General features: G+C 37.4%; 1 protein-coding gene across 2 annotated transcripts in view; it reads right to left on the bottom strand.

Moving 5' to 3' along the window:
- Positions 1 to 25,063, bottom strand: part of Macrod2 (mono-ADP ribosylhydrolase 2) — a 1,968,454-nt gene that overhangs the window by 97,751 nt on the left and 1,845,640 nt on the right. For both annotated transcript variants that reach the window (XM_040746387.1, XM_040746388.1), the window contains exon 14: positions 1,422 to 1,499. In XM_040746387.1, the coding sequence (XP_040602321.1) occupies positions 1,422 to 1,499 (78 nt within the window). The remainder of the gene's footprint in view (positions 1 to 1,421; positions 1,500 to 25,063) is intronic.

Raw genomic sequence — 25,063 nt, 5'->3', positions numbered from 1 at the left:
CTCACTGTTCTTCCAGTGTATGTATCTTTGGGCATTCTACTCATAACACTTGAAAGGGCTATAAGAGTCCCTCCGACTTTTTTGAAATGTGAATCCAGATATTCTTTGCTGAACCAGTACATTCCCTAAGACAAAGGCAGTTTTAAACTTTGGATTCACAATCCACAGAGTCACTTCTCTTGGACCTTGGATAATTCTTTATTGTCTTATTAATTCTTTAACACCTTTAAATAGCCTCTTTCTTACACTCATATGTGTGTATGTATATATATTATCTGTTATCTATCTATCTTCTATCAATCATCTATTTATCTAATGCTAATATTTACACTCAAATTTAATAAACAGCAACTGGATTACATGAAATATAATATAATCAATGAAATATATATATATTATTTAGGTTGTCTAGTTGCTATTAATGAGAGATATTATCCAAGTTATTTTGACTTAATTACTAAGAGTAGAAATCATCATTGTCACCTTTAAACAATTTTTAAAATTTTCAAAGTTAAGAAAGATATTTGGTTATATTATTTTGATACTAATTCAAAAATGATCATTTAAACAATCTTCATATGTTTAATTTGTACTTTACCACACAAAGCTGTCCCATTGTGCCTTCCTCAGTCTGAATTTTGTTTCCCTTTCTGCACTTAGATTTTCAATAAGCCTTTGGTTCATTTCTTCAGAATCCAATTCTGGATGGCACATTTTATAAATCGTTACATTCCCAAGAAATTCTTAGTTGACTTAAAACATGGTGCAGAAATGGGCTTCTAAAAAATTCAGCCATTCTGTTTTTTCCTGGAAATTGGGGCTGGATTCTGGTGATATAGCTTGTACTAATTTTGTATTTCTTATATACTTCACAAGACTTACATACTTCTTAGCCACCAATCTTCAGAAATTACATGAAGCTTTGGGGGTGTCTTTTCTTATTTGCGTTTTCATTGCCTTTGCATATAAATATAATGTGTACTCTTACATTCTGGGCAAAGAAACTGGCTTGCATTAGGAAAAGATTCTTCTCTCTATTTTCTTACAGATTGCTTTATTTCTACAGGCATTGTTTACTCTTGTTATTCCAAGGATACAGATAGAGATACAGAGATTTAGTCTCCTGGGATTATTCTCCACATGCCTCTTACTTATTCTCATTCTTATCATATTTTTATTTCAATGGCTATAAAACTATTGTTTATAGAATCCAGGCAGGTAACAATAAACAACATGAGTGATGCCAATTTGGTTAAAAATAATGAGTGACAAAGATTGATGATGGCAACCACATCTCACCAAGATGCCAGTGTAAGGAAATAGCATTAGAATTCTACTCTCCTAGAAAATCTCTCATCTCACTTTTAATATATAATAGTCCTTAATACAAAAAAAAACTGAAAAAAGACCCCACAACTTACCATTGGGAAGTTCTTGGTCACACACGGAATGACTGGTATCATCGCTGTCTTTTGTAGTATTGTCGTCCTTTGCAGACTCTGTTAACAAACAGAGCCTTTAGTCATCATTTTCAAAAGGGAAAGGGAAACTCTTCTATTAGTAACAGGGCAGATTTACATTTAAGGCAATATAATTTACTATTTCCAACTGTAACCATTAAAACACTTCAATATTTTTACCATGGAAGACTATTTTCTTAAAATACTACATAAGAAAGTTGCATAAGGCTTCAGAAGCAGAGAAAGTAGTGGAGGTATCTTTGCAACAGAAAAGACAGTGTAAAGTTGGTTGCGTGTACCAGCTGAAGTCTCAGCATTGTGGCAAAGGCACATGAAAGGAAGGCAAATGAGACAGAATTAACGGAAAATTTAATTTTAATGTTTTAGCATTCCTAGTATTCTAGTTTCTCACATATGAGCCCAAATCCCCCAGAAAAGTGAGATATTGTATCTTGGAAAGCCAGTAGTAAGCTGTTGGAAGGCCCTGATGTTTAAGGTTGCAGTCCACAATGTCTGAACAGCTCTTGGAGCTTGGAGCAAAATGGAAGACTCCTTCCCCCTGCCCCCCAACAAGGGCTTCCTACTCTCTGCTTGACTTTGTTTGGAAGCTGTCCCTATCCTTGGATTCCTGACTTATCTTCTTTGACATATTTTCCTGCAATTGCTCTCCCCTGGCATCCAGATGATAATTAGGTAATGTGCTCCTATCTGTATGATGGGATTGTGCCATAAAATGTAAATATAGCATACTATGATCACCTAGTAGGTGATGTCACAGCTGCTCTCCCCTCATGTATTCCACTCACTCTGGAATAAAGTTGATCTGTCTCTCTGAAGATGACTCCTGGAAGGTTATTTCCATCGTACCCATAACCAGCCAAGCCCTGCCAACCACCTCTGCTCCTTTTGTCCTCATAGCCTGGTGGCCAATAGATTATGAGAAAAAGGGAGACCCCAGTCATCAAGGTCACCCCAATGGCCGAAAGCAGTTGGTAAGAGCAAGGAAGGGATAAAGAATTTCTGTTCTATACAAAGTGGTTCTCTCTCTCTAAGTACCCTTTTAAATATGGAATCAACACATGGTTACTTAAAAATATTGTTGATTACATTTTACTTCTCTCTGTGTGTTCATACACACATATGAAGAGTACTAGGGCATACATGTAGAGATCAATGGACAACTTGTATTAATCGTCTCTCTCCTACTCTGTGGGTCTCAGGAATTGAACTCAGGTCATCAGGCTTCATGACAGGCACCTTTTCTTTATGGACCTTCTTGCCAGTCCCTACATGCTCAGTTTTATTGTTACAACTTAGGCTATAGAACAAATGACACAGCTCAAAGTATTCTGTAGTAAAGAATTCCTGCCAGTCCAGAATGATAAATGTTGAACCCTGTCTGGAGGATCTTGAAAAAAGACATTGAAAAGAGCCTATAGAAAGTAGGCCTTTCACTCGTTTTACAAGTATATGTTGAATGCTAACTATATGTTACAGGGAATAGATGTTTGCCTTCATGAAGCTTGCAATCTAGTATACCTTTCTTACATAGCCCAATGGGACAAAATTCAAGATACCTAAATATTACTGGCTGATCTTGTCAATATTCAGCTAGGGAGAAACCTGGAGCCATCAAACCTGTACCTTAATTCCTACGGATTTTCTGGGTTTGTATCTTTAAGCTGAATTCCAAGGCCTTGACAGCAAAGTCAGATAGACTCTTAAATATAATTTTGTTTGTTTGTTTGCTTCCCTTCCCTGTCTCCCTCTCTTCCATCCTCCCATGCTTCTCAAAACTGGAAGATAGCTTCAAACATCATGTTTTTCAATTATTATGAGAAAGCATATTTCTTCATCCTGCCACAAGCAACATTTGATGGACAAGTGAGAAGCCTAGGTAGTTATCATATGATTCAGCTTTAATAACCAGTGAATCAAGTATACACTGGAGTGTGCAGCTTTAATTAACTGCAAATAATTCCCCAAGGCAAGTGCTTAATCATCTTCAGTGCCTCCCAGTTCTTTCTGGGTCTAACAATAAGTTTAAAAGTAAAAAATTGGAAGCAAAATTGAGCATAGACACATTTCTCCAAACTGTTATATCATGCATGTCAAAATGGTAAAACCAACTCCCGTTAAAATACACTTCTTAATGTTGGAGCTAACATTGACCAGATTGAAGAGAAACCCTTCAAATGTGTTTTTCTACATTAATACCAAGAATAAACAATGGTTAAAGAAACCATTTGTGTCAGCATAAGGAAGAGTTTTTTTTTTAGTTTATAGAAAATGTTATAACTTGGTGAGTAATTTCACACAACTCTCATTTTCCCCAACATTAACATTGGAAGACTGACTATCTGAGATTCATGTATATTTAAAGTGTGTTAATTTATACAGAATAGTAACTACCTATTGTACAAAATATTTCCCCCAAATGTCTATAGTTTATTTATTTGTTGTTGGTGTTTTTTAGTTCATTTTTTGTTATGGAACCCAGTCAGGTCAGGAACCTGAGATCTTCTGCCTCTACCTCATGAGGAATAAGATTACAGGGGTGCTTCCACACCCAGCTAAGGAATGTCCTAAATGATGATTTGTTTTGAGCTCATAAGCTTATAATAGAATGATTTATATAAAGTATATGAAAGTCATTGGAAAAATTAATCACTAGAATTTACCAGGTTTTGTAACCCTGAAAAATGTACAGCACATTCGTGTGTGTATGTATGTGCATGTGTATGTGTTCACATGTGTGTTCTTCTGATTTTATTCACCACATTCAACAGTGAGTGAACCATTATCAAGGAAGCATGAGAGCAAAGTGAAGGTTAGCGTTGAGAGTAGTCTGACATGGGGATCCATCAGCACTTTCCAGATCTGCCTTGTGAGACACACATATCCCTCCACAACACTGCACTGCTGAGTGCTTTGGGTATTGTGGTCCATAGAAAACAAATACATTGGCTAGCTGAGACTCATTTACAGCCTATCTGTGTCCTTAGTGCTCGTTGAAGTCCTTAGTCTCTTTGATGTACTCATGGGGGTTGCTGGGGTGCCTACTACAGCAAAAAATTTTTCATCTTATACTTGTACCAGGAACCGTTCCTCTGCAGTCTAACATGATCCCAGTTCACAACTTCCATGGAGGATTTTATAAGCCATGTGTGGTGGTTAAGGCCTGAAACTCTGACCCTCTAGAAGCTGGGGAATAGCTGTGAGTGAGTTGCAGGACAGTCTTGACTGTACCAAAGCCAAAAAGAATTTACAAAAGTGGTGCTGAGAATGCTTTTCTTTTCCATTTTATTTCTTGATTTGTTACATTTTTCAAGACAGGGTTTCTCTGTACAGTCCTGGCTGTCCTAGAACTAGCTCTGTAGATGAGGCTGACCTCCAACTCATAGAGATCACCTTCCTGCTTTTGCCTTCTAAGTGCTGGGATTCAAGTTGTGCACTACCACTGCCTGGTTTATTTTTTGTTTGGAAACAAGCTTTAGCCATGTGGTCAAGGCAGGTCTGAGTTGTCAATCCTCCTGCTTTAGCCTCACTGGTGCTAGGATCATAGGCATGTGTTACTACTCAAAACTATAACTATATTATATCTTCTTATAAGTCAGGAGTTACAAACCTATTCTTTCAGGACCAAAACAAACTGTCACCCATCTTTGTGTAACCTTGCTGCTGTGGATGATTTTTACGATTGAAAACAAGATAATGATATGTGATGATACTTTAAAAAGTATGTGAAATACTAAGTTTCTAAACAAATCTGTGTTGAGACAGAGCCATGCTTCCTTGTTTTTGCATTGTTTTTTTGTTTTTTGTTTTTTGTTTTTACGAGACAGGGTTTCTCTGTATTGTTTTGGAGGCTTATCGGTCCAGCCCGGCCTCGAACTCACAGAGATCCGCCTGCCTCTGCCTCCTGAGTGCTGGGATTAAAGGCGTGTGCCACCACTGCCCGGCTGTTTTTGCATTGTTAAGCACATTACATTTTACTTTAATTTTGACCTGTTTACGGCATTGATTTAAAATTACTGAAGCAACTTCTGAGATTACAAACTCTACACTGTCTCACATAATCTATAGAGTTTATGTAAGTGGTTCCAGGGTACAACAAATCATTAATCGATCAATTATTTGATGCTACCAAATAAAGTACAGCACATTATAAATCCTTAGGCATATTATGATTTTAGGTATGAAGTATGTGAAAGAAAATACAACTTAGGGATATGTTATTTGAGTATATTGATATATATATATATACACATAAATATATATATATGCATACCAAAGCATATTTCAGGTGATAATAAGGATTTCATATTAACAAGAACCATTATTAAGTGTGCTCTTATTCAGATGTGAAACTTATCTCCATAAAGCAGGAGAAGACTTCTAAGACCAGGACAGCATTCACAGAAAGCCACATAGTGATGAAAGACTATCACTATGGGAGTTACTCTTTTAAAACATTGCTTGAATTTCCAACCTCACAAACTAGCTACATTGGGCTTGATCCTGTTTGTTTTAAATGATGGATCTTATCACATCATACTTATGGGCTTTAAGTGATAGTGCAGCTTTTCTGCTTGAGTAGACAATGGATGACATGTTTTATATGTATATAAAAGTATCTTTCAGAGAGAGAGAGAGACAGAGAGACAGAGAGACAGAGAGAGACAGGCAGACAGAGAGAGAGACGAGAGAGAGAGAGAGAGAGAGAGAGAGAGAGAGAGAGAGAGAGAGAACATATATCTAGTTATTGTGGTCTTCATGTTGTATCCCGCCTCCAAACTTATAAGAGATGGAGAGAAGGCCTGGCTCAGGTAGCTGGCCCATGGTGGTAAAGCGGGTGTCTTTATAAAAGACGACTGAGAGACATATCTCTCCCAACATGGGAAGAGATAGAACAAAGGCTCTATCTGTAGACTAGAGAGTAGGCACCAGCAAGTAGTGAATTCAGTCAACCACTTTATCTTAGACTTTCCAACCTCCAGAACCACAAGAAATATATTTTTGTTTAGAAGCTACTTCATTTTGTGAAAATCTACAATAGCTATAAACAGGCTAAGAATCACTGCATATGGTAACTAGAAAACCATCTAACCAGCTAGGAAGCATTGCATATGGTAACTAGAGCGTCATCCATCCAGGCTAGGAAACATTGCATATAGTAACTAGAGAGCCATCTAACCAGGTTAGGAAGTATTGCATATGGTAACTAGACAGCAATCTAACCAGCTAGGAAGCATTGCATATGGTAACTAGAAAACCGTCTAACCAGGCTAGGAAACATTGCATATGGTAACTAGAGAGCTATCTAACCAGGTTAGGAAGTATTGCATATGGTAACTAGATAGCAATCTAACCAGGCTAGGAAACATTGCATATGGTAACTAGAGAGCCATCTAACCAGGTTAGGAAGTATTGCATATGGTAACTAGATAGCAATCTAACCAGCTAGGAAGCATTGCACATGGTAACTAGAGAGCTTATTATGCCTCTGCAAATTCTTGAATCACCTTGGAAAATCGACCAGTATACACTGAGCTCAGTTGGCACCTGAAAGTTGCATTTTTTTACTAATTCTAGAACTTATCATTTGGTAATGTTAAATATAGTTATCAGCCAAATCTCAGATTCATTCAATTTTTTTAAATAGCAAAAACTGGAATTAAATTTATATAGATATTCTGACTTTCAAAAACTGTAAGTTCAATGTCATATTTAAGAATTTTTTCAAATGAAAATATTAAATCAAATATTTAATCCAAAGCTCTATACATAGATATGCTTTTAAGATTAATAAGAATTCTAAAAAGTACTTTCATGGGTTTTTTTCCCAAAAAAATCTTATTTAAAAAGTTAAAAAAGATTTAAAAGAATATTTAAAATTGATTAAGGAAAATGAGAAATCCCATAAAAGAGAAAAATTAAGAAGTAGTCATTTACTACCATTGCATATTGCTATGTGGAATAAACCAGGGTGGGTTAAGCTGTGACAAAAAATGATGAATTTTCATAGTATTTTGAGTTTTGAATTTTCCTAAAGTTATCTGAATTATCAATTCTTGTAAGTACTTATTTTTGACATGACATCCTCTCAGGAAAAATATTCTTAACCTGAAGGTCCCTGGATCTACACTACAAACCCATAAACCCTCTCAGAAAGATACACTAAAGGACAGGTGTATGTTCATCTTCTCTGAAGGAGAGAATTTGTGGATGCATGACACCAGAAGGATTAAGAATACCTACAGACATCCATACTCTATTGTTGATAATGCTGTGGCTTTACAAAAGATTTTCAGGACTATATTTTTTTAAGAAACTAAAGAAAAACCTGAGATACATATCTAGTACATGCAGAAGATAACCCAGTTGGGGGAAAAGTGTGTGTGTGTGTGTGTGTGTGTGTGTGTGTGTGTGTGTGTAAACAAAAACAAAACAAATTTGTGCCAAGATAACCTTTCAAGGCATCTCACTAAAAGCTATTTTCACATCATTAAAAAACAACAACAACAACAACAAAATCTGACCACAGAGGTGAACCACAGCTAAGAATGTAAACAGCTTTGGAAATATGTTAAAGAATCTATCTGTATTGCATAATGACAACAGTTAATAACAATATATGATATACAATTGTCCCTCATTACCTGCACTTTTCCTTCCCAGAACTTTAGTATAAGACAACAGATGATTAACTGTCTCTGAAGACAAAAGACAGGAAGTCTACAAGCTGCTTCTAGTAAGATTAGGAGCCCTGAACTACCATTAAACTGATGGCAGGCCATTATTTGGTTGTAGAAACTTTAATAGGTTTGTAAAACAAATGATGGACATAAGTGTGTAAATTTCTACTCAGGAGAACTAGAACTTGATGCAAAAGTAACACGGAAACAATAGCCTGGCCTTTTTTTTTTCTTTGATTCTTCTAAATTGAGTTGATTTGATCAAGCCAAGCATTTAGCCTGGCCAATTCATTGGAATTTCCTCTTATTATCAAATGGTGCAATTAGGAAGAAGGTTATTTGCTCTCCATTTCAACAGGGTGCTTGTTCATAGTGAACTAGATTCTATGGGGTTGTTTGTGTTTTCAAGGATATGGAAACAGTTAGTTTTTTATGTAGGAAGTGTACACATAACCTTATCCATCCGTTCAGATTTCAACTATGGAGGCACTGGCAGTGGCTGGTCCCTGTGAGTCTAGATACACAAGGATGAACTATATTTACCTGAAATGTGTCCAGATTCTAAGACAGGACATGACCCCAGGTATCTGGAGGCCCAAATGAGCTATGGCTGGTAATTTGTCTTCATTATGCTCTCGTTAACTCCCATTAAGAGGTGGCTAATAATTCCTAGAGATTTGGAATTCAGGCTCTAATAGCTTTTGAGGCATGCTAGAAAACTATTGTCATACACAACTAATTCAGTGCCTATCAGGACACACATTCCAAATACCAGGGAACCTATTTAAAACAGTTTGAGCATGCCTTCATTGGAACAGAAATCGTCTGTAAGTTGCTATTGAAAATTTAAGCAAGTTAGAAAATCAATAATTATGATTCATAAATACTAACAGAAGACTATGATTCTAGACTTAGCATTATAAGTTTTATGGCTCTATGGAAATCTGTTCACCTTACAAACTATCGGTTTCTGAACAAAGAAATGGAGTGTGCTGACCTATATAATCTTTTGAAGTTACTTTACAATGCTATTCTGTGAGTTTAATCAAATTATTGTTCAGACAATATCTCTACTTGAACATTCTAGTACTGCCTTCATCCACCTTCATTACTAATAAAATTAGGGTCAATAGTGATAAACACTGTAGGATGGCACCAGGGCCACACTCTCCTTCTTAAATGAGCATCTGGATTAAGAACCATCACAATGCAGAACAGAACAGCTGGATAGAAAGCTGAGAAGGATCACAATGGAAAAGAAATGCCTAATTACCCTTTCCATCAAGTTAATTTTTCCCCTTTGGCAATGTAAACAAAGGAAAATCTGCTGCTATTTTTGTTTGTCTGTGATCTGCTTGTTTCAGCATCCTTGACCTTATTTTTTCTGACCTTAACTTTCTTCACCTTGCAAGGTATCACACTACAGTCCTTCTTGACATTCTTGAAAAGCAAATCTGGCCAGGTCTCAGGTATGAGATGTAACCAAGGCTCTCAATGTGAATAGAGTTGGAATTCTGTGAAGCACTATGTTGACTTTATGAGTCTGTTCCATGGCATGGCAGTTAAAGTCAACAACAGAATATTATATATTATTGCTCCTTGGTATCTGCAAAAGAGTTTTTGTTCCCAGGCCCAAACAACACCAAAACCAAAAGACTGACAATCCATGTATATATAATCTATGAATATCCTCTCAAATACTTTATCTTTAGAATACTTATAGTGCCTAACAAAATATAAATACTAAAGAAATAATTAACCTGATGATTGTGAATAATGACAAGAAAAGTAAGTTTTCACATGTGTAACATATTTCTTCTATTTCTTTAACACCTAGTTAAGGGAGTCAACTATTTTTTAATTTTTAATTTTTTGTTTTTTTTTGAGACAGGGTTTCTCTGTGGCTTTAGAGGCTGTCCTAGAACTAGCTCCTGTAGACCAGGCTGGCCTTGAACTCACAGAGTTCCACCTGCCTCTGCCTCCCGAGTGCTGGGATTAAAGGCATGTGCCACCAATGCCCGGCTAGGAGTCAACAATTTTTAAAAATGCTAAGAGGGCATCTACGTTTGTAAAACAAACATTACTAAAACTCAAACCACACATAAAACCTCACATACTTACAGTGGGAAACTTCAACACTGCACTCTCAACACTAGACAGGACTACCAGACAGAAACTTAACAAAGGAACAAAGGAACTAATAGAAGTTACAACCCAATTGTGTTTTACAGAATATCCAATACAAACACAAAAGAATATAGTTTCTTCTCGACTCCACATGGAACATTCTCAAAATTTGACCACATACTTGGCAACCTAGCAAACTTCAACAGGTACAAAAATATTAGAATAACTCTATATATCTTATCAGACCACCATACTTTAAAGCTAGAATTCAACAACAACACAAATTGCAGAAACCATAAAAACTCATAGAAACTGAATAATATGCAATTACACCATTCCTGGGTCAAAGAAGATATAAAAAAAGAAATTAAAGACTTCCTATAATTCGATAAGAATAAAGACACAACATACATAAATTTATGGGACACTTTGATAGCAGTGCTAAGAGGAAAGTTCATAGCACTAAGTGCCCATATGAAGAAACTGGAGAATATGCACACTAGAGAATTAACAGCACAACTGAAAGCTCTAGAAAAAAAGAAGAAAAATCAACCTGGATGAGTAGACACCAGGAAAAAAATCAAATTGAGGGCTGAAATCAATAATGTAGAAACTAGGAAAACAATTCAAAGAATCAATGTAACGAAAAATTGATTCTTTGAGAAAATCAGTAAGATAGGCAAAACTGTATCAAAACTTACCAAATGACAGAGTGTGAACATGCAAATTAACAAAATCAGAAATGAAAAGAGGGATATAACAATGAAGTCTGAGGAAATCCAGAGAATCATCAGGTCGTACTTTGAAAATCTGTACTCCAGAAAATTCTAAAATTTAAAGGAAATGTACAATTTTCTGGATAACTATCACTTGCCAAAATTAAATCAAGAAGAGATAAGTAATTTAAATAGACCTATAACCCCTAAGGAAATAGAAGCAGTCATCAAAATCTCCCAACGATAACAAAAAAAGCCCTGGTCCAGATGGCCTCAGAGCAGAATTCTACCAGAAATTCAAAGAACAGCTTATACCAATTCTCCTCAATGTATCCCATGCAATAGAAGCAGAAGGGTCTTTGCAAAACTCTTTTTGCAGGGGTTACAATTACCTTGATACCCAAGCCACATAAAGACACAACTAAGAAATAGAACTTCAGACCATTTTCCCTCATGAACAATGATACAAAAATACTCAATAAAATACTGACAAATTGGATCCAAGAACCCATCAGAAAAAAATCTTCCACCAAGATCAAGTAGGTTTCATCCCAGGGATGCAGGGATGGTTCAACATATAAAAATCCATCAATGTAATCCACCATATAAACAAGCCAAGAAACAAAAATCACATGATCATCTTACTAGATGCTGAAAAAGCCTTTGACAAAATGCAAAACCCCTTCATGAAAAAGGACTTGGAGGGATCTGGGATAACAGGAACATACCTAAATATAATAAAAGCTATATACAACAAACCAACAGCCAACATCAAAATAAATGGACAGAAACTCAACGTGATTCCTCTAAAATCAGGAAAAAGACAAGACTGTCTACTCTCTCCGTACCTCTTCAATATTGTACTTGAAGTTCTAGCTAGAGCAATAAAATAAAAAAGGGAGATCAAGGGGATACAAATTGGAAAGGAAGAAGTCAAACTTTCACTATTTGCAGATGACATGATAGTTTACATAAGAAATTTGAAAAACTATGCTGGAACTCCTACAGCTGATAAATACCTTCAGCAAAGTTGCAGGATACAAGAGCAGCTCAAGAAAATCAATAACCCTGCTACATACAGATGATAAAAGGGCTGAGAAAGAAATCAGAGAAACATCACCCTTTACAATTGCCACAAACAACATAAAATACCTTGGGGTAATGATAAGCAAACAAATGAAAGACCTCTATCACAAGAACTTTAAGACTTTAAAGAAAAAAATTAAAGAAGACACCAGAAAATGAAAAGATCTCCCATGCTCTTGGATAGGTAAGATCATCATAGTAAAAATGGCAATCTTGCCCAAAGCAATCTACAGATTAAATGCAATCCCCATTAAAATCCCAGCACAATTCTTCACAGACCTTGAAAAAACAATTCTCAACTTTATATGGAAAAACAAAAGACCAAGGACAGCCAAAACAACCCTGGTCAACAAAGCAATATCCGGAGGCATCACCATCCTTGACTTCAAGCTCTATTATAGAGCTGTAGTCCTGAAAACAGCCTGGTATTGGCACAGAAAATAGTCGGGTAGACCAATAAAATCGATTGAACACCTCGATATTAACCCATACATGTATGAACATCTGATCTTTGACAAAGAAGCTAAAATTATACAATGGAAAAAAGAAAGCATCTTCAACAAATGGTGCTGGCATAACTGGATATTGGCATGTAGAAGACTGCAGATACATCCTTGTCTATCACCATGCACAAATCTTAAGTCCAAATGGATCAAAGACCTCAACATAAATCCAGTCACACTGAGCCTCTTAGATGAGAAAGTGGGAGGTACCCTTGAACAAATTGGTACAGGGGACAGCTTCCTGAAGATAACACTAGTGGCACAGATGCTGAGATCGTCAATTAATAAATGGGACCTCCTGAAACCGAGAAGCTTCTGTAAGGCAAAGGACACAATCAACAGGACAAAAAAGAAGCCCACAGAATGGGAAAAGATATTCACTAATCCTAGATCTGACAGCAGGCTGATCTCCAAAATTTACAAAGAACTCAAGAAGCAAGTCTCCAAAATACCAAAGGATCTAATTAAAAAGTGGGGCACAGAATTAAATAGAGAATTCTCAATAGAGGAGTTTAAAATGGCTGAGAGACGCTTGAGAAAGTGCTTAACATCCTTAGTGATCAGGGAAATGCAAGTCAAAACAACTCTGAGATACCATCTTACTCCTGTCAGAATGGCTAAAATCTAAAACACCAATGACAATTTATACTGGAGAGGATATGGAGAGAGGGGAACACTCCTCCACTTCTGGTGGGAGTGCCAACTCATACAGTCACTTTGGAAATCAGTTTGGAGAATCCTCAGGAATCTATCTACCACAAGACCCAGCAATTCCACTCTTAGGCATATACCCAAAGATGCACATACATACAGCAAGGACGTCTGTTCCACTATGTTGATAGCAACATTATTTGTAATAGCCAGAACCTGGAAGCAACCAAGATGCCCCTCAACCAAAGAGTAGAGAAAATGTGGTACATTTACATAATGGAGTACTACTCAGTGGAAAAAACAATGGAATATTGAAATTTGCAGGCAAATGGACAGTACTAGAAGAAACCATCCTAAGTGATGTAACCTAGTCACAAAAAGAAACACATGGTATGTACTCACTCATATAAGGATTTTAGACATGGATCAGGGGAGTGCCAGCCTACAATCCAGAGAGTCTGGGAAACAGGGAGGACCCTAAGAGAGACATGCATGGTAACCCAGAAAAGGGGAATGAGTCAAGATCTCCTGAGCAGATTCGGAGCATGGTGGGGAGGGAGAGGTAGCTGGGGAAAAGAGATGGTGAGAAGAGGAGGTGAGAGGAGGACATGGGGGAGTAGGAAGGTTGAGTCAGGGGAAGAATAGAAGAGAGGATGATGAGAGATACCATAATAGAGGAAGTCATTATAGGTTTGAGGAGAGATCTGGCACTAGTGAGATTTCCAGAGATCTACAAGGAAAACACCAATTGGCAAGCTAATCAATAGTGGAGAGATTACCTTAAATGTTCCACCCTGATAATGAGTTTTGACAACTACCTTATATGCCATCCTAGATCCTTCATTCAGTGATTTATGGAAGCAGAGGCCAAGAATCACAGCTAAACAATGAACTGAACTAGAACCCAGTATCAAAGAGGGAGGAATAATGAGCAAAGAGGTCAAGACTGGGCCGGTAAAACCCACAGAAACAGGTGACCTGAACAAGCGGGAGATCTTGGACTCCAGACTGATGGCTGAAAGGCCAGCATGGAACTGATCCAGACTCCCTGAATGTGGGTGTCAGTGACGAGGCCTAGACAAACTATGGGACCTTGGGAAGTAAATCAATATTTATCCCTGGCATAAAATGGAATTTGGGTGCCCATCCCACAATGAGGGTATGCTCTCTCAGTCTGGACTCTTGGGGGAAGATCTAGGCCCTGCCCTGAATGAAATGACAGACTCTGGAGATCCCCCATGGAGGGCCTCATCCTCCCTGGAGAACAGAGTGGGGATTGGGTGGGAGCCTGGGAGGGGTGGAGGTGTGGGGGCAGAGGGGAGCAAGAGGGATCTTGGATTGACATGTGAAGCAAGCTTGTTTCTAATTTAAATACAACCTTTTTTTAAAATGCTAAAAGGGTAGATTTAAAAACAAAAACAAAAATGTTGTCTGAGTTTATGATTTCCTTGACATGGTCATACTGCTAAAGAGATATATGTTATGGTTTAGATTGAGAATGACTTGGTCCCCATCTTGACATTATTGGTAAATACTGGAACCTTCTAGGGAGTGAGGTGATGTTTCAGGTCATTGGGAGTGTACTCTAAAGGGGAATTATGAGACCCTGATATTTCCCTTTCTCACTTTTAAAACTGGTGAACAGTCTTCCTTTACCACATACTCCCCAAATGATAGATTGCCTCACTACAGGTTCAAAATCAATGATGCCAACTGATCAGGGACTACTGAAAACAAAAACCATTTCTCTTACTAAGTTGATTACCTCAGGTATCTGTTCTACTCATTGAAACCTGACCACAGGAGCACATTTCAGAACTTCATGTTGTAAACTATAAAGGCATAAATCTTCTTGCCAATTAAGAAAGAATTTCATCTACAAATGTGAGAGAGTAGAAGGAATTTATTTACACTTTGATATTTATTACATAATAAAATGTTATTGTGATTTTAGTGCTGAGAGGATCCTGTACCTAGTAGAATGATCATGGCTTTTATAGTGAGATTTGAGGAGTCACAGGCTAGCAGTGTGTCAGTAGTTATCAGTTGTTTCATTTTAATGAGAAATTAAGTCAATAGAATCTGTGTCCATATTCACAAATGTGTTAACTTCATTCTCCTGTTGTTTCCATAAGACATTTAAAAGGCAAGTGGAGATGCTGTTCATAAACAAAGATTTTGTAGGATTTTCAAAGACTAACTCATAGACCAACCTGTTGGATACCAACTCATCTCTCCTCACAAAATTAGTAAAGTGGTGTTTGGAAACTACAGTAAGAATATGGGTCAGGTGATGGAGGTACATGTCTTTAAGGCTAGCACTTAGGAGACATAGGCAGGTGAATGTCTATGAGTTCAAGGCCAGCCTGGTCTAGGCAACGTCCAGGACAACCAGAACTGTGACACAGAGAAAGTTGGTTTTGAAACCCAGAGAGAGAGAGAGAGAGAGAGAGAGAGAGAGAGAGAGAGAGAGAGAGAGAGAGAGAATATGAGCTCTTTGTGGGAATTGTTAATTCTATGTGACTTTTCAAGAGTTGGACATCTTTTTGTGTTCATGGATTTGTTCTTCACATAGGGAAGGGCCCACAAAACCTATCCAACTGATCAAAGAATGGAAATTGATGGACTGGTGGGCTTCCATTTTCTAATGTGCTTGTTTTTTCTTTTCTTTTTTATCTACCATATGGATTACTTTAGAGTAGTTTATTCAATGGACTTGAGCACAGTTGTTTTACTTTTGCCTCTGTTATTGTATACTTAAACTGAATCCAGTTGTTGCAGTTTGAAAGAAAATGACCTGATGGGGGAATTCCTTTTGTTTATATGTTGTCCTATTGGTTGATAAATAAAGCACTGTTGGTCAATAGGGAATCAAGACAGATGTGAGTAGGAGTTGAGGAAGATGCTGGTAAAATAGTCAAGAGAAGAGGGTCACCATGAGATCCCAGGAAGAGAGGACACATGAGGCTGCGTCCTTGGCAACATAAGACCTTATAAAAATATATTAGTAATTATGGTCTAATGATTAAGTCAGAGCTAGCCATTAAGAAACCATAGCAGACAACCAACAGCTTCATAATTTATATAGTGTCTTGTGTGTTATTTGGGGGCAGAGACAGCAGCGGGATCCAGGTAGCTGGTGGGAAAGAATACATGTTACAGTGACTACCAAAAGGAAAGGCACTGTTAGGAGATATGACTTTGTTAGAGTGGATATGACCTTGTTGAAGGAAATGTGTGACTGTGGGGATGAGTTTGGAGGACTCCTTTGATCAGGCTAACTGTGACACTGAATTTACTTCCTGTTGTCTGTGGATCAAGATATAGGACTCTCAGCTCCTTTAACAGCATCAATATGTAAAATATGTCCCACCATGATAATAATGGACTAAATTTCTGGAACTGTAAGCCACCCTCATTAAATGTTTTCTTTTATTGGAGTTGCCATTGTCATGGCATGTCTTTTTAGCAATAGAACCCCTAATTAAGACACCAACTTTTGACTGCTTTTATATAATCCTAGTAGGAGAATAGTAGCAGCAAAGATCTAAAGCTGGAGTTGATCTGCTTCACTTCTTCATGCTCCTTACTACTTCTGAAATCTCTAGAGATATAGTAGACAGGATAGAATCAGCCTTGTCCCACTAATCCTATGTCTCCCTACTCCAATCTTTCTGGACTACTCTCAAGATTGTGCCAGTTAGTTCTAATACACAAGCTTTCTAAGACTGATTGTGAGTGCACTCTGGATAGACCAGGAGTGTCCAGGGTTAAACGTCTGATTGTTGATCCTAAAGGAACCAGGGGGTAAGACTGATTTTTTTCTCACTCCCTCAGAACATATTTTTAAATCTATCCCATACCTTTCTTAGCTTAATGCTTCCTTAGATCTCTTCAGCAGCACCTTGCTTGTGAATACAGTCCACTGGAAATATTTTCTTTTCTGTTCCATTTCCCCAAGCCTCATCTGTGCTTCTGGTACCACCATTAAGTATACACTGTATATCTTAAGATTAATTTTGTGGGAACCCAACCCAAAGGCCTAGATATTCCCCAATATTTCTCCTAAGGTTTGGTGCCAAAACTGAATTTTTACCTTCTTTTATTGACTGAGCTGTTCTATTATATTATGATAATATAGAGAACAGAGCCTTGCACCTATCAGAGAAAATGGAGGAGAGGTTGTCATATGCTGTACCATATTACCCCGACAGTTGGGCTGCAGATAATAATGAAGGATAGGTTCTGGAAAGATATGTACAGTTTGGATTATAGCCTATAAAGATTCTTGGCACAAGAGAGTCCCATGACAGGGGAGGAATAATCATAGATTATTAGGAATTAATAAGCTCTCTGAATGGATGACTGGTAGATAAAGTCACATAGTCTATTGTGAGAACTGCTTCACAAACTCCTGACTTCTGAATGATGGGATAACAAAGTATCATCTTTACTCCCCAATTCTTTGATCACGACTTAACCACAGCATACATCACTTTTATATAACTTGAATATGTGACTCTTGCAAGTATATTACCTAATTTTACATTTATTATCTAAGTGTGCATATATAGGTACTTTAAGTTATTCTAAAGTGCTGTTTACAAATATTATTTTAAGACATTGGCATTCTTTTAGATCCATCCTCTAAATTCCACTTTTATACTCATTTCAAAATATAGAACATTCAGTAAACTTGTGTCAGACCAAAAACTAACAGAAAGTTAAAGAGTGGAGCAGGCTGCTCATGTAGAATATGAAAACTTCACTAAATTTTATCTTCAAATATGAGTATTGTTGTAGATAACAGTCAGGTGATCCTTAGGAAATGGGTATATAGAAATATTTGTATGATGAGGATAATATTTTCCAAATAAACTGAGAAAAATGTACTAAACACTAGAGGTTGGAGATATATTTCAGTGGTAGAGTGCCTGTCCTCAAAAATATAAGGCCTCAGGTTCAGTCCCAGCACTAGAAAATGCAGTGATTGGCTGTGCCACTCTGCTTCATCTTTCACAGACTTACTGACTTAAATAACACATGCTCACTCCTTACAGAGATAGATTCTGGGGTAGGGTAGAAGGGAAAACATGGCGAGTGATAGCTAACACTAAAGACCTTGGCAAAGCCAATTGGAGGCCTTCTACTAGAGACACTTCCTAAAATTCATACATACATAAGAACAGTTTTAGTGGAGTTACCCTATAATAAGGGACAGTACCCCTTCTAGATACTACAAGCTATCAAATAAAAACCCCATGCCAGAACTGGGTTTCCTCTTTTGGGAATTATTAGTGGATTCACATAGAACTTTCAAACATTATATCCTATTGCCATTAATCTTGGATACCCTCTAGACTGAACTTGATGATAAGACCCTATTGTAGAAGCGACCAAATACATTATTCATACATTGTAGAGAAACAAAGTGTTACTGACTTGGAAGCTTAATTCTTACTGGCTAGCTTTAATAGAATTGGAAGATGCCATGAAGTCTATCAGAGGAGAAAAAGTAATAATCTGTCTGATCAATCAGTGAATCCTATGAGTTGTAACAATGACTGGCCTGGAAAGACATTCCTAATGGTACAATAGTCATATGAAGGTTTTATTAATAAGCAACACTTCCTGATTAGATTACAGGTTCTTCCACAATATGGAATCAATGCCTGGTACCTTTGTTGGTCAAAGAACTTATGGATAGAGAGGTATTAGGCCCTAGGGTCTATTAGTTTTCTAAGTAGACATAATAGTAAACTCTTTATGTTTTATAGTCACATCCATACATTAGTACATGTCTCAACCCACATCAGAGAAGCTTCTTTTTTCAATAATTGTCAATGAATATAGAGTTCAATATGAAGGGGATAAGAGACTGCAGAGTGTCTAGCTGTAAATAAGATATCTATACAATACTCCCTTCCCCCAGGCCTCAGGGATCATGGTAGAAGAGAAGGCAGAAAGATTCTAGAAGCCAGATGTAGCAGATGACTATAAATAATCAGTATTTTCCAGAATTGCACACATGACTTCACACAGTATGGTGAATCATTCACAAGACTTGGACAAAATCAATCTGGACAAAATCCAAGAACAGGGTAGTGGGGAGGTAATCATGAAGTCCCATTTCTAGCTAAGGAGCTATTTGCAGTTGAGGATTGCTGGAAGATGCATTTTTCTTCAGGGGTGTAGGGCATGAAAGGCTACCTATGTTTCAGTACATGCTTCTAAACCCAGGGGCATGAAGACAGCACTAAGTGAACTCATTGGGTGTCAAAAAAAAGAACTAAAGTTTAGAGGAAAAATGGTGGGATAGAGGAAGAGGGTGGATTTGTTCACAATACGTTCTATGCATGTATGTAATTCTTGAACAGAAAAAAATAAATGGAGGGAAAAATGGTCTTGCTTCCTGCACTGAGGTAGGGAGTCCTGTGCTCATGTCAGGCATACTCAGATGGTGAGAAGGATAAAATAGTGGCACTCATATCTTGGTGGTAACCAACAGCTATGTAATTTGACTCCAGGCCTACTCAACAGGAGAAAAACCATGCCTGATACTGAGCATCTAGCCAACCACACAGGCCTAGTGAGGTATGATACTTACAGGAGAATCTACTATTATCTCTTCACTGAACAGCATTATTCCTAAATTGATTATAATACCTTTTCTTATGCTCACAGATAAGCATAGCTTTTTACCCCCCATCAAAGAAACTTCTCTTTGTCACAAAAGGAAACCATTTCAGAAGACTAAAACAGGTGGCTATAAGGTTACCAGTCCTAACTTATATGTTGACAACATGACTATTGTACCAAAAGCTCAGGGAGCACTACAGAAAGAGGGGGAGATTGTAAGATCCAGAGGACCAGGAAAACTGCTTTGAGATTGTGTCTCCTAAGGATAGCAAGAAAGATTCACCCATGATACCTCAGGAATTACAGTTGATCAATAAGACCTGAAGAACTGCAAACACCAGTTTGCAGAAATCATTCAGGAATCCATCCATAGGCAAAGAACTGCAGGCAACCATGTATTGCTGAGAGTTCCAGGGATGAGGCCCCTAAGTGATTATCAAGTACAAGTGGTCAGTCCCCCAAATCATACACATACAAATAAAACTAAAAGGACTGAGCAGGTCATATTTATAAATGTAACAATAACAATGAAAGAAATCAGAGGTTATGATTCCAAGAGGGAACAAGGGGCATATGTGGGAATACATTGAGAGAGCAAAGGGAAGAGGGAAATTATGTAATTATATCTTATGAAAAATAACGGGAAGGAAAAAGGTAGGAAAAGTCATTTGCAAGAAGAGGTAAGTCATTTTTTGTTAAATATGATGTGGGCATTTCAGTATTTTAAAAAATAATTGTGGTAGCACACCGAGGTATGTAGGCAGAGCATTGGTACCATTTTTAGTTGAGAAGTATACCAATATACTTCTCCAAAAGGAAATGTCAGCTTCTGAATCATCAGCATCTAATGTTCTACTACTGATGGAAAAAAAATGAGGTCAATCCTGAGTCTACCATATAAAGACTGAATAATCCTCAAACACATTTGTGATCACACCTTAATTTATTATATTTCCTGTTAAAGCCTCATAGAACCAACAAAACCTTTAGGCTCAAGATTTTCATGTATTGTTAAGAGAAAGCCATGGGATTAGGGATAACTGTATTAGAGGATGAAGCTGATTATTGTTGTATTGGGAATAGTGGGAGAGATGCTAAGTCTACCTTTCCCAAAGTTTCCACCTTTTCTTTGCTTAGTGTCCAAGACAATGTCCAGTGTCTTCTTTGAAGAGCTTTAAGGTAAAGATCTGATTGAAAGAATCTACTGGAATCATCTCAGGACAATGAGAGAAATACATTGCCCCGAATCAACCCAAAGGTGAGAACAACAGAAGGATGCAGCCAAGCAGAGAGTAAGAAGGAAGAGCTAACCACAGCTAGACAGAGTACAAGGGATGGGGAACTGTAGCTCAGTCAACAGTCATGTCACAGATAGTAGAAATTTTACTTCAGCTTGTAGATAGCCTCTCCAAATAGTTACAGGAATGGCTTGAAAATGTGTGTACTTACCAGATAGTTTTTTTCCCCTGAACATATTGAACTACTACTTATATACAAATGATACAAAATGGGAGAAAATGTTTACTTTGTGTTGACTTGACCCAAATATTCAAGTCTGATATTCACAAACCTCCATAGTCATGGCACTTTTCTCAGCGACTGATAATTGACTGGATGATGGATCTGTCATTTAGGTCAAAAAAGTTTGTCCATTGTACCTATTATCCACTGCACCTAAAATAGGTCTTTGACATCCTACTTTCATCTGTACATAAATGTTCTTCTTGCAGATAGAATAGCTTCTGCATGCATCTTTCAGATTCCAGCTCATGGCTCACTTTTTCTAGTTACATTGCAGTTCAACTGAGGCCAGAAGTCATCTTCAAAACCTCTCAGTGAAATTCAGCATGTTTCATCCCCATCGTTTATCAACCATGCTATGGTTGGTTTTATCTAGTTTATATCCTAGCTATGTGCTATCAGACTAACTACACTATTGCTTCAGGGTTCATTTGCTTTATTTTAAATTTGGATGGTAATTGTAGTTAGATAAGAGATGATAATGAAGAGAGTGGAGCACATAGAGCTTTTTTACTGGAAACTAGTTTACAGTGAGGGCTACTTAATTATTAGCTGATGGTATTGTTGCTATTTGGCATTTCTCACATACTCCTATATTTTCCATCTAGACTGTAAAGTTCTTGAAGGGCAAGAACTGTACTTTTTAATTATATTACATCTTACTAACAGTTAAGGCCAAATGAAAATCTGTTGGTGACTGTAACATACAAACACATTTTAATTGGTAGGTTTTTGTAGACCAGACTGTGTCCTAATCACTAGGAATCAACTGAGAGCCAACATAGATACTATCTTTCTCCTGATAAAGTTGAAATTATTGTGATGGTGGGGGTTAGAGATAGAGCTGAATAGAGACTGCCTAACACGTGCATATAGAGTCCTGAGATTGATCCTCAGCAATGCAAATTGCTCCATCCACACCTTAATCTGTAAAATAGGTTAGAGATGTGGCTCAGTTGGTAGAGTGTTTGCTTAGCATCTTTGAAGACCTGGATCCTGTAACCAGAGCTACATAAACTAGGCTTGGTCTCACATACCTCTAACCCCCGAACTATGGAGGTAAGAGGAGGAGGATCAGAATTTTAGGGTCATCCAAGATTGCATAGTGATTACAGAACAAACCTGGGCTATATCAGGTTCTATTTCAAAATCAAGGAAGCAAGCAAGCAAACAAACAAAAAGCAAACTAAAACAAAAATCATGACCTACAAACTCACAGTTATAGCTGGGGGAGGTTGCAAAAGGACAAGACACCTGAAAAAAAGTGCAATGAGGGCTATGAAGTGATACAGGGGCTTTGTTGGTGAGGCAGGCAAGCTCTGGCACTCTACTTGACTGTGAGCATACTCCTCTTCTAATAATGCACCTGGCATCTTATCTGCCTTGTGTATACATGTATGTAACACACACACACACAGACACACACAGACACACACACACACATCTCACTCCTGAAAATGCACTCAGCAGCAGCATCCATGGGCCTCCACATGCTATGAATATACTGCTCTCTAAGCTACAGTATGTTTTATCACCCTTAACAACAATCACATTTAGACAAATTCTACTCAAATATACTCCTAATGTACCTAGGCTTGAAAAACAAAAAGGCCAGTCTGGCCTGAATCGGTTTGTTGCAAACACAGTAAGGCAAACTGTATCATTTCAACTTTTAGAGAAACTCCCATATTCACCATTTCATGCCTGTGTATACAGACATACATGTAATTAAAATCATGTATGAGGATATGTATATCTGGAAACGAAAATATCATATAATGTATCAGTCAAAGTATAAACTATCAAGTAGTCCGTATCTTTTAGAGCCCAGACTGTCTTTGTGATAGACTTCGTACAGAAACCTCAGGCAGTAATCGGAGCTGTGGAGTTCACTCTCTCCCAAGTGACCCGCTGTTCTCTAGCAGCCATGCATCTCTTTCTGACCTGTGCAACCTATTTGGTTTATTCTTAAGGGAAACCCTTTGCTACCTTTGTGATCTGTGTAAGTCCTTCTTTTCAGTTCTTTGGATAGTATGCCCACACCTGCAAACACCTGGCCTAGACACTGGCTACCAGTAACAATTGACAGACATATTTTCTTCTCAGGTAGCATGAGGGTATTAAAGGAATTCAAGGAGTGTGTTATAATCTTATTGGCTGGTAACACCATGCCTTAGGAACTGTCATATTTTATTTCAAATAAGAGAAGTCATCATGAGCTTTGACATACATAAAATCAGCTGATTTAAATAGAGTTCAAATCTTTATACTTTCCTTAGACTTGCTGAAAATAGTTATCTGTCCAATGTATTAGTGTGTGAACATGACAGCATACAACAAAATATGTCACATAGTGAGTGGATACCATGCACCAGGGATCTATATGGTACCAGTTCTTCCCAAATCACATTTATTAACCTACATGAAGGGCTTGTGGCTTTGTCACATGTGGCATTGCTGAGGAAGTGACTCAAATATAATTTTGGAATAAGAAAACAATGCAAATAATAAAAACAATGGAATGGTATAATGAGTCTGCTATAAAACCCAACATAGGCAAACGTCTAAACACACGATCATTTAGTGATGGAGATCACTGGCTTTAAAATAGATCAAGAAACTGGAAATGTGCCATGCTCTTTGAAAGCAACACTGGAAAAACGGGAAGGAGGACATGAGGGTTTATCATTTTCTTTCCATGCTAGATTAGGTAACATCTCATCCTAAGCTCTTTCAATCTATTCTTTAGCCTTCAAGTCAAATGTGGCCCTGGGCCTCTCAGCTGAACCAAGCATTGGTTGCCTCATTTGTAGTAGAGCAATGACTGACTGCACCACCACCCATCTCTGAAACATATCAGATAGGTTCTCAACAGATTCATGCCCCTTTGCCTAACCTCATAGGAAGGACAAACTTGAAGACTCAATAACTCTCTCTGGATAGCTACATGGTCCATATGTCTCCCGCAACTGACTTATGGCTGATGGTTAAGGTGTAGATACATGTCCTATTATCAAACCTGCCTATAAAAACTTCCTTTTCCACTGTTGAATGGGTGTCTGTCAAGACTCAAGATGGGAGGCTGTGGGTTAAAAACCATAAGCCTCAATTAATTTGAATCTCTTAATGAACGCCAGGAACATGACTTATCTTTAAGGATTTTACTTGTATGAGAAAACAATTTTTTGAATGTTTGTGTTACAGCAGCTGACATTGACCATGCTCTACCTCAAAGAGTTACTGAAAGAACTAAGTAACATGCTGTTGGGGGGAACTTTTGACTATTCTTATTTTGGATTGTTCCTATAACGCAGGTTCACACAATAAGGAGCTAATTTTCAAAACCACTTAGGGCACAGTTGTTTAATAAGGAATTCAAAATCAAGGTAGAAATTATAAAATGGTATGATATGACAACAGAGACATTTTGAGGTTAAAGAAAAGTAGTAACAATTACAATTTTTTAAAATACTGTCTTCATTTATTTTCCTCCTGGAAAACTGGCAAAATGTTTGTATGACAACAGTCATTTCTAGTTTCCTACAGAATGGTACTTTACTCTTAGGAAGAAGCTATTTTTCTCCTTTCAGAAATCATGTTATGTGGTCTGATAAGAAGATACAACCTTTTTAGTTAGAACCACACTAAAAATCCTAGAACAT

The sequence above is a fragment of the Mesocricetus auratus genome, unplaced genomic scaffold, assembly GCF_017639785.1.
Source record: "Mesocricetus auratus isolate SY011 unplaced genomic scaffold, BCM_Maur_2.0 Super-Scaffold_100004, whole genome shotgun sequence".
Classification (NCBI taxonomy): domain Eukaryota; kingdom Metazoa; phylum Chordata; class Mammalia; order Rodentia; family Cricetidae; genus Mesocricetus; species Mesocricetus auratus.
Note: the sequence above shows the minus strand (reverse complement) of the source record. Positions and strands in the feature narration are given on the sequence as shown.